General features: G+C 55.6%; 1 protein-coding gene across 1 annotated transcript; it reads left to right on the top strand.

The window, feature by feature from the left end:
- The first annotated feature begins 715 nt into the window (after positions 1–715).
- Positions 716–13,849, top strand: CADM4 (cell adhesion molecule 4). The gene is made up of 9 exons (XM_060131610.1): positions 716–814; positions 9,637–9,783; positions 10,091–10,243; positions 10,513–10,647; positions 11,062–11,226; positions 11,353–11,443; positions 11,842–12,014; positions 12,769–12,897; positions 13,410–13,849. Exons 1-9 carry the CDS (start codon positions 751–753, stop codon positions 13,517–13,519), a joined length of 1,167 nt encoding a protein of 388 aa, XP_059987593.1. The 5' UTR covers positions 716–750; the 3' UTR covers positions 13,520–13,849.
- The last annotated feature ends 3,909 nt before the right edge of the window (positions 13,850–17,758 follow it).

Below are 17,758 nucleotides of genomic sequence, written 5' to 3' on the forward strand. Positions count from 1 at the left end.
GCTGCCTTCCTCTCAGAGTGGCTCAGCTCACAGCCTGTCACATGACAGTTTCACCCTCACACTCACCTGTCCGCAGAATACCTCTCAGAGTCACCTTTCCCATAGCCCATTCCCGTTCCCTCCACGCTCACACCTTCACCTACACTCCCCCTCTGGAATATGTGCACGCCCCCGCCTTCACCTCCACCCACCTGTCCACGGAGCACCTCCACCTGCCCACTGAACACCTCTCACACTCACCTTCCCCACCAAACTCCCCCTCCCTGGACACTCAGCCTCACACACATCCTCACTCAACACTCTCCCCTCCACACACACCCGCACCGTGGCGCACCCTTCCAACAGCACCCTCACCTTTCACGTGACACACTCCCCCTCACACACCCCCTGCACGCGCTCCCCTCTTCTCCATCACCCACCCCCTCTGCCGTCACCCAGCCCCCGCACTTTCCGGCCGCGAGTCGAGCTCTCACACGCCTCCTGCACGCCTCCGCCCGCGGACCCCCAGCTCTCCGGCGCCTCCCCTCAGTCCGGCTCCCCCAACCCTCTCGCGGCGCCCTCTCCCCCATTGTCTGGGGCCTCCCCGCATCTCCCTGCCCCTCCCTGCGCCGGCCCCGCCCCGGCCTCGGCGCCCCGCCCCCCGGGCGGGCAGGGGGCGGGGCGAGGGGCGCGGGGGCGGGGCGGGGCGGGCTGCGCGGGAGGTGCAGGTGCCGGCCGGGAGCGAGCGGCGGCGGCGGCGGCGGCACCACCATGGGCCGGGCCCGGCGCTTCCAGTGGCCGCTGCTGCTGCTGTGGGCGGCCGCGGCGGGGCCAGGTAGGGTCAGGGGCCGGGGCGGGGGGCGCGCCGCAGTGACAGCCCGGCGGCCGCGGGGCCGCAGAGGCAGAACAATGCGCGCGGGGCCGGGCCGGGCCCCCTCCCCGGGACAAAGCGCAGCGCGGGCCGGGAGCCGCGAGCCGGGAGTCGCGAGCGGGGGAGGGGGCGCGGGCCCCGGCCGCCGTGCCGCAGCACCCCCCCACCCCGCACAGGCCCCGATCCCGGCGGGACAAAGGGCCCGAGACCCCCAGTCCAGCCCCAAGCCAGCCTTCTCGGGGTCGGCCCCGCTGTCCTTCTGTCCGGTCTCTGGGTCCCTCTGTCCGCCTGTCTCTGAGTCCCTCAGTCTCTCTCCTTGTCCCCCTACCCTTGTCCTCTGTCCCTCAGTCTCCAAGACTGTCCCTCTCTGTCTGTCCCCCTTTCTCCTTGCCCCCCTGTCCCCCAGCTCTCTATCCTGTCTTTGTCCCCTACATCTGTCCCTTGGTCTCTGTCCCTTTTTACTGGGTCACTCTGCCTGCCCCCCATCATCCTCTGGACTCCCTTCTCTGTCCCCCTGTATTTTTGCCCTCCCTCTCTGCCCCCATTCTCCTTCTCTGTCCCTGTCTTACTGTCACCTCCGGTTCTCTGTCCCCCATCTGTCCCATTCCCTTGTCTCTCTGTCCTCTTTCTGTCATTTCTGTTTCTCTAGCCCCCTCTATCACCTATCTCCCTCATTCCCCACTCTCTCCCCTCTCTCTGTCCCACTGTCTCCCTGTTCCCTGTCTCTCCGCCTCTCCTTTCTACCCTTGCCTCTCCTTTCTACCCTTACATCCTCCATCCTGGGCTCCCCCATTGCCATCTTTCGTTTCTCCATCTCTCTATCCCTCTGTGCTCCTGAAGAGGAATTGAGTCAGGGAGGGCATCCTGAAGGGCCCTGGAGGGAAAATGTGTATGGGGAACCTTGGCATGTGGACACACACGTGGATTCAGCAAATGCCTTCCAAACGCTGCCCCTCCCCACCCGTTCACACACCCAGGCCACGACCTACAGAGAAGCCCCCTCCAGGACCTCCAGGGAGCCCTCCACATACCCTTATCACGCACAGTGAAAAGCTGGAGACCTCCAAGATAGGGTGACCCTGAGATCCAGGACAAGGTCAGGAAATGTCAGCCCCACACTCACACTCTCACACTGTGTGTGCCTGGTACCTGCCACAGGTCACCCCGTCCCCGGTGTGGGAAGCCACTCCTGGGGGGAATGGATGACTGGGAGGTGGCTGAGCAGAAGTGGGAGGGCCGTATGTCCTGTAGAAATTTGGGAGCTGTGACCAGATGGCACAGGGCTGGGGGCCTGCCTGGGTTTAAATCCTGCCTCTTGCCATTTGCCAGGGTAGCCAATGGCAAGCACCCTTCTCTCTCGGGGCCTCAGTTTTCCTTTCTGTAAAGTGGGGATGTTGAACTCGGTGACCTGAAAGGAAAGGAACTGCAACTTGGACCCCTGAAGGGGTTTCTGGCAAGCTGGGTGCAGTGACACCTTCCCCACTCGAGTCTGAGGCAAAGCCTCCGTCTCCTCTCCTCGGGGCAAGGTGGGGGCAGAGTGGACCTGTCACCCTCCACTTTGCTTTCTTTTATAGTCTTCTGCCATCGCTTCAAAACTTTCACCATTACCTCCTTTCTTTGTGGCGGACATGCCACAATTTCCCAGATGAGCACTTTGGTACCTTAGCTACATCTCCATCCAATTTTGTCTTTCTTTCTTTCTTTGTTAGGCGCTAAAACCCAGGCTCATAGACTCCTAGAACCAACGAATCCAGTAAACAAAGAACCTGAGGGTATTTTAGAACCGTTGATATCTTTAGGCTTCCAGAATCCCAAAGTCTTTAGAATCTTGACACCTTTCAAGTTCCAGATCTTTGCTGGCATTAGCATTCTAGCCTCCTGATATCTTCACAATTCTGAAACCTTGACCTCTTGGAGATCCTGAATCTTGACACCTCTGAAATCTAGAATCTTGACGGCTTAGAATCGTGGGAATTTGGATTCTCAGAATCAGAGTATAGTCTAAGATGACCACCTTCCCAGTTCGAAAATCCTTTCTCCAGCACTTCTTGTGGCTTGTCTGTTTGGTTTTAAAGTCACTGCTTCCTGGTACACTAATCCCTTCTATAAACTTTCTCTAAATAAAATGGTGTGGGACTTAACAAGTTGGGAGAGAGCTAGGTGTCATGGGAAGCACTCTGGAACCAGGCCTCTCTGATGTAATTCTGGGTCAGCCCCTGCCCTTTCCCGCTCTGAACCTCACTTCCCCTTCTGTAAAGCATGGGGTAGGCAGCTGGAGTACCTGATCTCAGAGGACCCTTCATGCTTTCCTTTTCTCTGGTTATCTCTGAATGGCTTCGGCCTCCAGATTTTAGGAGTTGTCCATGGTCCCCACATTTCCCTTTTAGTCACTCCCCTTCCCCTCTCACCTTGCCCAGCCAGCAGGAGTAGGGATGGAAGATGGGGTTCATTTACACCCTTTCAAAACTGTATTCTCTTTTTCCTGGCTCCCTCATCTACCAAGAATACCAGCAGAGGCTGATGAGATTCATGCCAAGAGAAAGAAGGGGTCCAGGGTGGGTGGGCGAGAGGAAGTGAGAGAGAGATGGGTTGCCTGCCCAAAGATGCCCACAGGCAGAAACAGAGACCCACAGGCCAGGAATTGGATGGAATAGAAAGGAGCAGAGGAAACAGATCTCCAGATCCAAAGAAAAGGTAAAGAAGCTATGAAGAGTTGGGGGGCTTTGTGGAGGGAGAGTTTGTTGATCCCGAATCGTGTTTCCCTCCCAAGTGACTCAGTCTTCCCTCCCTCCTAAAGCTCTGCCCAGCCACTCTGAAAACAGGCTTCTGTCACTGATCCTTACCCACCCATGAGCCGAATGCCGGAGTCCCCAGAGTGGGGGTCAGGTTCCGCGATGGATTCCAAGACCTTAGACGCAGCAGGGCTGGGGCCTGGGGTGGGTTAATGTCGTGTGAGCCTGGCCTGTCCCCGTCTTGGGGAACACAAAGGCAGCTTTCTCTCTCTGGGTGGGGTGAGGGGCGGGGGGCGCCGGGAGACCGTTGGACTCGCCAGCACCCATTGGCCTGTGGCACCAGGACACAAGCACCCACTGGTTCCTGCCTGTGCAGACCCCGGGCCCGTAGGTCCTCTGGGAACCGGGCACCAAGGCTCCTCAGCCGGCACCCAGTGGGGCAAGAGGGCGGCTGCAGAGCCCGGGCTCCTCTGGAAGGGGGCAAATAGAGGGCGCTGGGGGTGGAGGAGAGGACAGTGGGTGCTCAGTGCAGGCTCACCCCCTTCCTGGAGCAGGAATTCTTCCCCTGACCCCACACCCAGGGGGAACCTCTGGAGGACTCCCCTACCCCCTGGCTGGGCTTGAGGCCCGGAATCCAGGGAGCTCTAAGTATCCCAGGAACGTGAGGACCACAGGGGGAACTTTGTGTGTGAGCTGCTGACTCACCCCTACGCCCCCACCTGATGCTTGCTTCGCAGACAGGAGGAGGACAAGCGCGCTGCGGAGCCGGGCTGTGTTCTGGGGGTTGAGGACTGTGGAGCTGGAGTCAGAAGTTCCCAGGAGGGAGCTGGGGGCCTGGACTCTGGGTCTGAGCGGGGAGGGGCGGGGGGCCTGGATCCGGAGTCTGAGGGGGGAGGGGCCGGGGGTCTGGACTCTGGGTCTGAGGGGGGAGGGGCCGGGGGCCTGGACTCTGGGTCTGAGGGGGGAGGGGCCGGGGGGCCTGGATCCTGGGTCTGAGGGGGGAGCGGCCGGGGTCTGGACTCTGAGGGGGGAGGGGCCAGGGGTCTGGACTCTGGGTCTGAGGGGGGAGGGGCCGGGGGTCTGGACTCTGGATCTGAGGGAGGAGGACCTGGGGTCTTAGACTCCTGGATCTGAGGGAGGAATGGAGCTTGAACTCCCGTGTCCAGAGGGAGAAGGGGGCTGGGGTCCCAGACTCCTAGATCTTGATGGAGGGTGGGGTGGGTACAGACTCTTGAGTCCTGAGAGAGGAAGGGGCTGGGGGTCCCAGTCCACGTTTCTGAGGGAGGAGGGGCTGGGACCCTGATGCCTAGGTCCTTCGAATACAGGCGCCTTCACAAGGCTGAGTTGGGGAAGAATTGATGCTTTGTGCGAGGATGTTCGGACTCCGCCATTGATGGGGGGCTGAGGGGGGGTTCGGTCAGGACGCAGGGATGTACCACCTCCCTAGGGGAGGATGTGGGGGAAGGAGGCATGATGCCACGATCCCCCTGGGGAGAGGATATGGAGGTGGTGGCTGTGACCTTCCCGGAACTGTGACCTTGAGACTCCCTTGGGTATTCGCTGACTCAGGACCCAGGAAGTACTCCCCCCACTCGGCTTAGTCTCCGTGGAAACATCCACCAGCTGTGTAGTCTGGACCCCTGACTCCTGGGTCCTGAAGGAGGAGGGGGTTGGAGGCCCAGAATCCTGGATTTGAGGAGGGAGAAGGCTGAGGGCTTGGGGCTTCAGGATTTGAGGGAAGAAGATGCCGAGGACCCCGATTCCTGATCCTGATGGAGGAGGGCACTAGAAACCAGGGCTCCTGGATCCTGGGAGAGGAGGCAGCTGCGGGGGCTGGATTTCCAGGTCTAAAGGGGAAGAGTGCTGGATTCTGGGTCTCTACATGTCACCTGTTCAGCCACTCTTCCCCAAACCCTCCCCAGTCCCTTTTTCCAGTCACCATCCCCATGACGACTCCAGGCTGTCAACACAGTTTAAAGGGCCAGTGCCCCAGTCCCCAAGCTCAGCCCCTCTCTGACCAGAAAGTCCTGCCTCACCACCCCCCAACCCCGAAACAAAAGCTCCTAGGACATTAATATTCCAGGCACAGACACTGTTGGTTACTGACTCCTCAGGAGGGGGAGGGAATAAGACAAAAGCCCCCCACCCTCACCCCATGTGCACCCTCAAGCAGAGAGCAGGGGACACATTTGGGGGGGCAGACCCAGAGGTCCTGAGGGCTCCCAAGAGATGTTGAGTTTCTGCCACTGACTTGCCTGGGACCCCTGAGCCTCGTTTTCCACATCTATAAAATGGGGGGCTAGCATTGGGCTAGTCCTGAGGTCCAGGATCCACGGATAGGCTTCAAGATGGTTTTTTTTAAAGTACCAGAATGTGCAGGCAGGCCAGTTCTCAGGTGGATGGGCATGTTTCCGGAGGTTATGATAACAGCAGCTTTGCACAGAGGGCTCCTTGAGCCTCAGGTCCTGGGCTAATCCTTGTCAATCAGGCATTGGCATCATCCCCACTTTACAGACAGGGCATCTGAGGCTCAGAAAGGTTAAGCCAGTTGTCCCAGGTCACACAGATGGCAAGTGGTCCAGCTGGGATCCACCCAGGTGTTTAAGATGAGAATAATGTGATGTCACAAAGTTGTTGTGAGGATGAAATGAGATCCTGCCTGACACGTGCGATTCATGCATCAGTCTCCCCAGAGACATCCCCATGCATGTGTGTCCCCAGGCACACTTCCAGGCGCTAGGGTGCAGCAGTAAACCCAAGGGGATTACATCCCTGCCTTCGTGGGGTGTATGTTCGAGTGATGAGGGACAAACAGACAACAAACAAGTATGCAAATTAATAAAATAAGTTCAGTGAAATTTCCATAGAGGAAATAAAACAGTGGTGATGAAATAGGAAGTGTTCTGGAGGGGAAGGCCCAGGGAGTGAGCAAAGGCGTCTCTGATCTGAGGCACAGAGGCCTGAATGAGAACAGGAGGCAGTCCTGGGATGATCAAGGGGGAAGAACATTCCTGGCAGATGGAAGAGCCAGTGCAAAGGCCCTGAGGTGGGAACAAGCTCAGCATGTTTGAGGGACATCAAGGCCAGTGGGCCCAGAGTGAAGTGAGTAGCAGGAAGGTGGTCAGAACTGTGGTCAGAGAAGGGCTACCACCAAGCACCTTGAAGACCCAGGGAAGGGGTCTAGATTTTATTCTAAGGACAGCCTTCAGAGTGTTGTAAACACTCTGGCTGTGTTGAGACTGGCCTGGGGGGAGGCAGGTGGGGAAGAAGGGAGACTCATGAATAGCTCTTGAAGGACCAGGTAACAGATGGTGTCCTTGGACTAGGTGATGGTAGGTGAGGTAGCCAAAGGTGAACAGGTTTGGGATATATTTTGGAAATAGAATGGATAGATCTTGCTGATGTTAGAGGTGAGGGAAAGGGTGAAAACTTGCATGACTTCTAGGTATTTTGGTCTGAGCCACCAGGTTGTGACATTTACCGAGACTGAGAAAACGTGGGAAGGAAAATATTTGGGGCAAGGATTGGACATGTTAAAATTGATATTCTGGGAAGGACTAGATAAACCCCTAATAGTGGCTTAAATTCACAAAGCATTATATTCAAAGATAAAAGAAGCCAGAAGTAGGCATCCAGGCCTTTTATGGCAGCTCCACATCATCACCAGAGACCCAGGCACCTTCCAGCTCTGGGTTCCAGAATTCCATCGCATCCTAATTCCATAAAGGTGACCTGGTGGAAAAAGGACTTAGCCCCTTTCTTTAGAAAGTCCTCTCAAAATTATCACATGACACTTTTCCTGATACCCAGTCGGACAAAATTTTGTCACATGGCCTCACTTAGCTGCAAAGGAGTCTGGGAAATTTCTCTTTCTGCTGGATATAGGGCAACCGTAAAATACAACCAGGGTTCTTTTTCTAAAGAGAAAGGGAAGAATGGATGCTGGGTAGGAAGCTAGCTGTCTCTGCCTCCTCTCCCCAGAATTAATCTTTTCCGCCCCTCAGCCCCCAAAATCAGGTTACCTGTCCCTCCTACAGGGACCATAACACTTCTGATGGGATTTTACAGTGATCTGTGTCTACCTCCCCATAAATATTGAAGGCCTTCCAGGACAGGGACCTCATGTGACTCATCTCTGGGCACCCAGCCCCTGAAAACCTCCCCGCTGCTCAAATGAATGAATGAGACAGTATGTAAGAGACATGAAGGGATAGTTGTCCAGCATTTAAAGGTAAATAACCAGATCTGATCATGACTCCTTCCTGCTTCAGTTGCTCCACTGGCCTTCAGGATAAAAGCTAATCTCCTAGCCTGGCATTTGAGGCCCTTCATAAGCACATCCCACAACCCCTCACCAATGCTGGACACTTTTCACCCAGAGAACCAGGAGTGGATGTGGATAAAGGTTACAGAATCCTGCCACTCTCAGGCTGTGACCTTGGCCAAGTCATTTTCTCTGGACCAATCTTCTCATCTATAAAATGGGAACCGGGAAAAAAAACAACAACTGGGGATTGATAATAATGCCTCCCTTGTTCAGGTATTGTGATGATTAAACGGAAATTATATAGGTAATGCCCCTAGCGCAAAGCCTGGAACAGGAAGTGCTTAATAAACAGAAGCTAGTTGGTTATTGTTGTTTTGAAGATGACGGTGACGATGATGATGCTGTTGATGATTGATCTCAGCTTTGAGCTTTACGCTGTTTCCTTGGCTGGGAACACCCCCTTACTAACCCCTTACCTTGTCCCTCTGTTGGATTAATCAGGGTCAGTTAACTGCTATAACAACAGCCCTGAAATCTCAATGGCTTAACAAAAAAGTGTATTTCTCACTCATGCTACAGTCCTGTGCAGGCAGGTCACAGGGGACAGGAAGTCAGGGCCCTGGGCTCCTTCCAGCTTGTGATCCTGTCCTCCTCTGGGTTTTTAGGAGTCCTCTCCATTCAGCCAGTATGAAGGATTGCAAGTGAGATGAGCCAGGCTGGAAGAGGGGTTTCTTTCTTCTGCCTACAGCCCATCGGCCAGAAATCAGTCACATGGCCCCACCTAAGCACAAGGGATCTTAGGAAATGCAGCCTAATAGAGTGTGGTACCAGTTAACTTTAGCAGTGTTCGGAGACCCTCCAAAACATAGGTCTTTAAACAGCAATTATGTTTTTTGCTCATGACTCTGGGGGTCAGCAGTTTGGACTGTATCAGTCGGGTATCTCTTCTCTTGGTCTCACCAGGAGTCACTCATGTAGCTACGGTCACCTGGTGGTGCCACTGGGGCTGGGTGGTCTGGGATGGCCTCACTCACATGGCTGGCAGTTGGTGCTGGCTTCCGGCTGGGCTTCTCTCTCCATGTGGTCTCTCATCCTCAAGGAAGCTGGTTCGGGCATGTTCACCTGACAGTGTCAGGGCAGCAAGAGGGCATGCACGGAAGCTGCAAGGTCTCTTGAGACCTAGGCTCCAGAACTCATACAATATCACTTCTAGCAAAGTGATATTCACTTCAAAGCAAGTCACAAGGCCTCCCCAGATCCGCAGGGTCAGAGTGCTTCATTAATGGGAAGAGCAGCAAAGTCAGCTCACAAAGGGCACATACAGGGATGGGAAGAATATCGTGGCCGTCTCTACAGACGAGTTACCACATGTGCTCAGGTGTGAAAGACGGGGTTTGGTGAGCACATCGCAGTTTCCCGTACCTGGTGAACTCCTGTGCATTCTTTAAAATGTGGATCCAATGGAGCTTTCTTGTAGAGCCTTCCCTGATCACCCCTCTCCCTGGGTGGTCTTAGTCTCCACTTCCTCTGGGCTCCCAGCGTGCCCTGTGCTACCCCCATTAGAGCATATTCCGCTGGATCTTGACTGCACCTCCTCTAGAGCAGGGGGCAGGTTTTCTCCATCTCCCGGACTCCAGCCTGCAGGAAGTGTTGGGTGTAATGAACTGAATGAGAGGGAAAGGAGAGGGATTGGAGGTTTGGATGGGCGAGGAACAGAGGGAGAGAGCAAAGACTGAATTGCACCCCTCAATGAGTCTCCTATCCTGTCTCTCTGTCTGCTGGTCCAGGGGCAGGACAGGAAGTACAGACAGAGAATGTGACAGTGGCTGAGGGTGGGGTGGCCGAGATAACCTGCCGTCTGCACCAGTATGATGGATCTATAGTTGTCATTCAGAACCCCGCCCGGCAGACCCTCTTCTTCAATGGTACCCGTGGTGAGTGCTGGGGTCTGGAATCCTGAGTCTTGAAGGAGGAGAGGGCTGGGGCCTGACAGAGGACAGAGCTGAGACTCTGGACTCCAGGGTCTGAGGGAGGAGGGGGCTGGGGGCCTGGACTCCTGGTCCTGTGGGTGGGAGGGCATGAAACGTTCTGGGTACCCAAGGGAGTAACTAGGTGGGCACCTTAGACACATGCGTATGGTTGGAGAAAAGAGGCAGAGGGCTGAACTCGAAGCTCCTGGAGAAAGGGTGGGACTTCTGAGGTCAGGATTCCCCAAGTTCACTCTTGTCGTTCACTCTCTAGCCCTGAAGGATGAGCGTTTCCAGCTTGAGGAGTTCTCCCCACGCCGGGTACGGATCCGGCTCTCAGATGCGCGCCTGGAGGACGAGGGGGGCTACTTCTGCCAGCTCTACACGGAGGATACCCACCACCAGATTGCCACGCTCACTGTACTGGGTAACGGCCTCCCCCTCCTCAGACCCATCCCTTCTCCTTTCTTCTCTGCTTATCCCTTATCCTGAGACCTGACCCTGGCTGTTTTTAACCTCCTGGACATCTGGTCCCAGTAAATAAGGCCGGCCTTCCTGACCTCTGGCCTCTGTGTTTGACCCCTGCCACCTGGGACCCTTGTTCCCTTTGGTCCCTGGAATCCCGCAGCCTGGTTACTTTGAGCCCACCTTGGTGCCTCCCTTGATCTCCTCCTTGCCCCCTTCTCCCTGCGGCAGTGGCCCCGGAGAATCCTGTAGTGGAGGTCCGGGAACAGGCGGTGGAGGGCGGCGAGGTGGAGCTCAGCTGCCTTGTTCCACGGTCCCGCCCGGCCGCCGTCCTGCGCTGGCACCGGGACCGAAAGGAGCTGAAAGGTACTACCTGGGATCAGGGATGGGGGTGGGCGGGGGAGGTGCCAGCGAAGGGCGGGACTTAAGAGGAGGCGGGGTTCCAGGAGGCATGGCTTGGGAAGGGCTGGTTTATACGTGGGCGGGGCCTGAAGAAGAGTGCACAGGTTTGGCAGACACTAGTCACTCAATATATAGCTATTGAATGAACTGATAGATGAGAGGGCGTGGGGTGAAAGAGGGGTGAGCTTTGGGAAGAGCCACGTGGGGTGGTGGGCCTCTTTCGAGGACGGCGTGGTTTGGAGAAGTAGAGGCGAGGGCTGTGGATAAGGGGCGGAGCTTGGCAAATAGCCTGCTTCGGGACTGGCTTGGGGGTGGGGTGCTCCTTCGGTGGGCGGAGCCATAACCCCGACCTGACAGTGTCTGGGCGGGTCTTGGCAGGAGTGAGCAGCAGCCAGGAAAATGGCAAGGTCTGGAGCGTGGCGAGCACAGTGCGGTTTCGTGTGGACCGCAAGGACGACGGCGGTATCGTCATCTGCGAGGCGCAGAACCAGGCGCTGCCCTCCGGACACAGCAAACAGACGCAGTACGTGCTGGATGTGCAGTGTAAGTGCCTGGCGGGCCAGCACCCGGGGGAGGGAGTGTCCCACCCCCCACCGCCTGTCCCCGGGGGAGTTCCTAGTCTGCATGATGACCCGGACAACCACTCTCTCATCTCACTTCTGCCCACAGACTCCCCCACGGCCCGGATCCATGCCTCACAAGCTGTGGTGAGGGAGGGAGACACGCTGGTGCTGACATGTGCTGTGACGGGGAACCCCAGGTGAGCTCTGGGGCCCGAGACTTCAGGGTCCTGAGGAGAATGGGGCTGGGAACCTGGACACCTGTGTCTCAGGAAAGAGGGGGCTGGGCTAACAGAGGGGGCTGCGGCCCAGACTTCTGAGTCCTGAGAAAGGAGGGGTCTGGAGCTAGATCGTGAGGAAGGAGGCCGTGGGGTCCCGGACTCCTGGATTCTCAGGGTGGAAGGGGCTGGGGGAAAGGCTGGGGTTCCTGAGACTCTGGTGATGGGTGGAAGCTGGGTCCAGGACTGTTGGTTTTCTAGGAAGGAAAGGGCTAATAAGGACCCTCTTATTTGGAGATGCGGCATGTCTAGATTCCTGAAACGTCAGAATCGGGTGCTGACACCTGCGTCCCTAACTCTCATTATATACCCCCGCCCAGGCCAAACCAGATCCGCTGGAACCGCGGTAATGAGTCTTTGCCAGAGCGGGCCGAGGCAGTCGGGGAGACGCTTACGCTGCCCGGCCTGGTATCCGCGGATAATGGCACCTACACCTGCGAGGCGTCGAACAAGCATGGCCACGCGAGGGCGCTCTATGTGCTCGTGGTCTACGGTGAGGACGTGCGGCGGCAGGCCTGGGGGCAGGGCTCAGGGTAGGGGCGGGGCCTCCCGGGGTCTCCGCACTGTCCTGTGTGGGCAAAGAATGATTCCAGGGGGTCAAAAGCCCACAGAGTTCTTATAGTTCTGGGGCCAGAATGATCGTCTGGGTTCAGATTCAGTTCTGCAGCGTCCTGTTGCGGGTAACTTCGTGCCTTAGTTTCCTCATCGGTAAAGTGGAAATAAACAACAGCACCTACCTCATAGGGTTGTTGTGAAGACTATATGAGCTAAATATATAAAGCGGTTGGAGGCCCCTAGCACAAAGTAAGTGTTATGTGTTCAGCTCCTATGACGGTGGGGCAGGAATTTTGGAGTGGTTGGGCCCTAGCTCAGCATTTTAAATACCTGGAGCGTTTCAGAAAAGATGGGGAGGGGCTTGGACCTGAAGACAAAAGAAAAGGGATGTGTTCTTTCTGTTCTCTGGGGGGTGGGGTGAGGCGGGGGGGAGGAGGCAGGTAGATATTAGCGAAATGACTCGGGGGCCGGGTCGGGCATTGTACAAACCTACACGCATTCCTTGAGGAAGCGGAGCATTAAGAATGGCACCAGGGGAAGGGGCCACCAGGTGGCAGTGATTTGAGGGGCGTGGCACATAAGGGGGCGCGGTTGGACGTGGCGTGCAGAAAGGTTTAAGAGGTTGGCAGCGATTGGCCCGGGCTGGGACCGTCCTCTGATGACCTGGGCCTGCCCCCCTGTCCTTTTGGCAGACCCTGGTGCGGTGGTAGAGGCTCAGACGTCGGTGCCGTACGCCATTGTGGGCGGCATCCTGGCGCTACTGGTGTTTCTGATCATCTGTGTGCTGGTGGGCATGGTCTGGTGCTCAGTACGGCAGAAGGGTGAGTGGGGGCGGGGTCTCAAATTCAGCGAGGGGTGTGGTTGGTTGTGGCGTTCGGAAAGGGGTGGGGCCTAAAACCCGATTCGAAAGAGGGCGGGCGTAGAGCCGGGAAGGGGAGGAACCTAGATCCAGGATTTGAAACCTGAGGCCCAGATCCCGAAAAGGGGCGGGTCTTTTGCTCCAGGACCCTAAAAGAGGTGAAGGGTTGAAGCTGAATTAAGACCATGCGTTTGAATTCCTAATTGCTGAGTTCGTTGGGAGCAGAGCAAGGGGATACTATCAAGAGAACGGATAAGGGTTGATCTTTCCGTGAACTTTTGGAGTCTTCCTAATTCTGCTTTTATTTTACCTCTTCCTCTGCCCCTGTTTTGCTCTTCCCTGGACTTGATTCCCTCTCCCTGTATGTTCCGTCTCTCTCTCTTCCTTCGTCTGCTATGTCTTGTCGGCCTCCCTGTCTGACTCTTGGGTCCACACATATCTGTTGCCTCTGCCCCGGGGCCTGTCACCCCTCAGGCTCCTATCTGACCCATGAGGCCAGTGGCCTGGATGAGCAGGGAGAAGCAAGAGAAGCCTTTCTCAATGGCAGCGATGGACACAAGAGGAAAGAAGAATTCTTTATCTGACCCCACCTCCACCCCAGGCATGGGCCTGGGCTGGGGTCCACCCCACTGCCAGCTGCAAAGACATTTACCGGAGTCTGGGATGGTGGGCTTCTCCCCCCACCACTAACACCTCAGACGCTTGGGCAGGGATGGGGGTGTCGGATGCCTGGGTCTCTGCAAGGGCCAGAAGCAAGGGCCCAGAGGTCTGGGTCCCCCAGGGGGGCAAGGGCCAAAGGTCCAGACCCCCAAGTCCAGGGAGGGCGGTAGGGATTGGGTTGGGGGAAGATAACTGGGGGAAGGCCAAGGCCCCTAGGCTGCAGAACCAGGTCTTGTGGGGAGGGGTCAGATTCTGGGAAGGGTGGGGTGGGCAGGGAAGGGGAACAGAGATATCTTTGGGGGTCCCAGACCCCATGCCAGCCATTGGAGGAGTTCCACAGAGCTCTGGGCACCTCTTTGCAAAGCCATGTTTGCACGGTGGGGGTAAGGGTGGGGGGAGGGTGTGGAAACAGGGATTCTGTGTCTTTGTGTCATAACTTTGATGGGGGCGATGAGGGAGACAGCCGCAACTTTTCTCCAATCTCCCCTTCCCCAGGCTCCTGGGCTCTCCTTCCCTCTACCTCCTTCCCCCACATCTGTCCCTTCCATATTTGTCTCTCTGTCCACCCACTCCTTGGGGGGCCTTCCCCATCTCTCCTCCAGGCCCCCCGGGGAGGGAGAAAGGAGTTTGGGGGGAGGGTGCGTTGCTCTCTATGGTTTTATATATAATATATTAAAAAAAATCAAAAATCTGTATGAAAATATCAGATTGCGCCCCCCTCCCCCCATTCCTGGCTTTTGCCCCCTTTTTCTTGTTTAAAAAAAAAACACACACATTTTGTACGGGGCAGGGAGGGGAACGGGGAGGGGGTTTGGCAATCCCACTAACCACCATTAAACTGAGGAGAGAACAAGTGTTTGGGGTGGCTGTGTGTCTGTCCCTCTGCCCAGAGCTGTACCATGTTGGGAGGGGTGCTGAACTGAGGGAGGAGGGAGGGAGGGTGATGGTTGCTGGTGGACGGTGTAGGCCAGTAGAGGGTCCTTACTTGTCCAAGGGCACCTCCACCCTTCCAAGAAACCTGTTTTTTTCCTGGTTAGTCTTTCAGCCAAAAGTCACCAAGTCTTGTCTTTTCAGTAGCCACTGAGCTACCCCATCCCCACCCAATAGCCTGGATCCTTCCCCTGGCTTACCCCCACCCCTAACATCAATCTCCAGAGGAGCTTTCAATTACTCACACCTTGCCCTGTCAAAACCTGTCCCTGCCCTGCTCAAAAATCTTTCCCTAGCTCCCCTTCATCGCTAGATCAAGTCAAAGCCCCTTAGCCTGGCATTCCAGGCCCCTCATTCATTCATCTAAATTTTAGACAAGTGATTCTAATTTTTGAGTCAAAAATATATTGACCTTACTTGAGTGCCAGTCACTGCTCAAAGGGCTGGAGATGCCATGGTGAATAAAACAGGCAAACGTTAGGGGTTCCAGACAGCTTAGCACTAAGCGCAAACTTGATCCTGTTCTAGGCACTGAGGACCCAAAGTGAAAAAGGTTGACTCCAGTCTTAGCTTCACAAAGCTTTCATGAGGAAACCAGACTACAGCAAGGACGGAAAAAACAAAACAAAACAAAAACTTAACTTCAGATTGCCATAAGTACTATTAATATAAAATACAGAGTAAGGGGATGTGGGTATTGTTTTCTTTTAACTTGTTATTATGGAAAACATCAAACATACAGAAGTAGACAGAACAGGACAATGAAGCCCCATGCTTCTGTCACCCTAGCTTCAACAACCATCACCTCATAGCCAATCCTGCTTTATCCCATAACCCTTTCACTTCTCTAAAGCCAACCTGGAGGTGCTATCTTAAAAAGATCAGAGGAAGCCTGTCACATTGACATCTGTGCCAAGATATGAATGATGAGCACAAGAGCAGCTACTCAGAGATCAGAGGGAAAAGCATTTTCAGGCAAAGGGAACAGCAAGGGCAAAGACCTGAGATGGTAAAGAGATTGGGGTGTTAGAGGGGAAGTGGAAGTAGATAGGATTGGATGGGGATGGGGGTTGAAGTCAGAGATGAGCAGGGTTAGACCATGTGTATAGCTCCTGGGCCATGATAAAGGGTTTGGATTTTTTTCTAAATGTAACGGGAGCTCATTGGAGAATCTTAAACTGGAATGTGAGTCACGTCCAGGAAGCCTGGAATTCTGCAATAGCTTCCTATACCTTCATCGTAAAGTCTGAGCTCCTAACGACGCTTGTAGGAGACTTTCCCCTCTCTGACTCTGTTCCAGGTACACTAAACTGCTTTCACTTCCTCCAACCAGGCAATTTTTTTTTGCCCTAGGCCTTTGCCCTTGCTGTTCCCTCTGCCAGAAAGACTCCCTGGGGCAGGCACCTCCTGTGGCTCCCACAGCTTCCTCTGCTTTACTCATCCCCAAGTCTGACCACTCCGGGTGGTGGTTCTGATTATGTGTGAATCTCCTTCCTTTGACTGGGGGGCCAGCAGGATAGAGGCCGGGTATGTTCACTGCGGAAACCATAGTGCCCTCTAGCACAGGGCCTGACACACAAGAGAGCAATAAATATTTATCCTGGTTATGGGGAGAGGGTTGTGAGGGTTGGTAAGGTTCTTGTCCGTTGTGCCCCCTCTCCGGATGCAAACTGATTCCGACTGAACTGAGGATGCCCGCTTCGCGCCAGTCCGCAGTCCCTGTGCGCATGCGCTATTGCCCGGCGTTTTCCATACCTCCCCAAAGCCCCTCATATGCTAATCAATGCGCTCCGGAGTATGGCCCCTCCGGGGAATATGCAAATCAGCTCTTCCATCGCCCGAGGCCTCCCATTGTCCCGCGCTAAGGTTATGCAAATGACCAGGCCTCAGGTCCAGGATCCAGGCAGAGCTGGTACCCCCACCCCACCCCACCCCCAGCGCATCCCATTTTCTGTAAGGCGCGTTCACGATCGATCACGCACGCGCAAGCCTTGCAGTTTCTCGTTCCGTCCGGCTGCGGACTGTACCAAGTAAATCCGGACAGCGAGGGGCAAGGCCCGGAACCCCCTGCGCGAGCCTTGTCGATGGCCCGACTCAGCCCCTCTTCCCACTATGCTACAGGAATGGTCTATCTCGCCGCGCAAGCGCCCTAGGCTCTTCACGCCCCTCGCACTCCCTCCTACCCCACTTGCAGCGCAGGCGCAAAGCCGGGGCGTGCAGCCGCTGCCGCCGAGCCGGAGCTGGGGCCGCCAGCGCCGGTGAGTGTCCGGGATGGAGGTGCGCGGGGCATGCTGGGAAGCGGGCACTACGGCACCGCTGCATGATGGGAGTGACGGCTCCCGTCACGGAGGAGCCGGCAGCAGTCTTGGGCCGTGACGGCTTGAGCGCGAAATCCAGGCTCCCTTTTCTCCCCCAACTCATCTCCGTGCCGTCCTGGGGCATCCTGGGAAAATGGGACGCCGTGCCCTAAAGCATTGTGGGAGTCTGTCAGCTAGCCGTTATGAGCCTGCTGAATTCTGGGATTATCCTAGCTTCTTGTGGGGAACCGTGCCTTTTGTCATACACCTTCCGCTGAGCATCCTGGAAGCTTGGAGTGCTTCGACGAAGAGCGCCTTGGAAGGTGGTCATTATAGGCCCGAGGCATCCTGGGGAAAACTGCAGCATCAGGGGGGACTGGGCCTTATGGTCCTGTCTAAGGTTTTGTTCTTGCCTCCTCTCCCTAGCGTTGTGGGAATGGGTGCCTATTATGTTCGCGCATGGCATCTTGGGAGTTGGTTGCTGTAGGCTCATGACACTGCGGGGTCTCCGGCACCGTTTGCGTTATGGTAGTGAGAGAACCTCATTTATGCCCCTCTAAGATCGTAGAAGCCTGTCTGGCCGCCATGTTCACTATAGGTATGGGACTTGGGCACCAAGGACTACCTCCATTCCTGACATCTGGAATACTCTGGAAGGGGCTTTGTGTGATGTGGGCTTGGGGAAGGGTAGGCTGCACTGGTGAGCAAAGTCTCCTGCTAATCCCATAGGAAGTTCTGATTGTCCCTGGTGTATGGTTGCCAGTTATAATATAGAACGCCCAGTTAAATTTGAATTTCAGGTTAACAACAAAGAACTATTTAATATACCCATGTTCCATGCAGTATTTGAGGTGTACACTTCTAAAAGACTCTATCTGGAATTCAAATTTAACTGGGTATTGTATACTTTTATTTACTAAATCTGGCAACCTATCC

Source organism: Lagenorhynchus albirostris, chromosome 19 (assembly GCF_949774975.1).
Source record: "Lagenorhynchus albirostris chromosome 19, mLagAlb1.1, whole genome shotgun sequence".
Classification (NCBI taxonomy): domain Eukaryota; kingdom Metazoa; phylum Chordata; class Mammalia; order Artiodactyla; family Delphinidae; genus Lagenorhynchus; species Lagenorhynchus albirostris.

Bases quoted from the DNA above. Each gene is read 5' to 3' on its own strand.
- CADM4 (XM_060131610.1), top strand. From the start codon at position 751: ATGGGCCGGGCCCGGCGCTTCCAGTGGCCGCTGCTGCTGCTGTGGGCG. The intron at 11,444-11,841 runs GTGAGCTCTGGG...ACCCCCGCCCAG, and splicing joins GCTGTGACGGGGAACCCCAG to GCCAAACCAGATCCGCTGGA. The intron at 12,898-13,409 runs GTGAGTGGGGGC...GTCACCCCTCAG, and splicing joins GTGCTCAGTACGGCAGAAGG to GCTCCTATCTGACCCATGAG.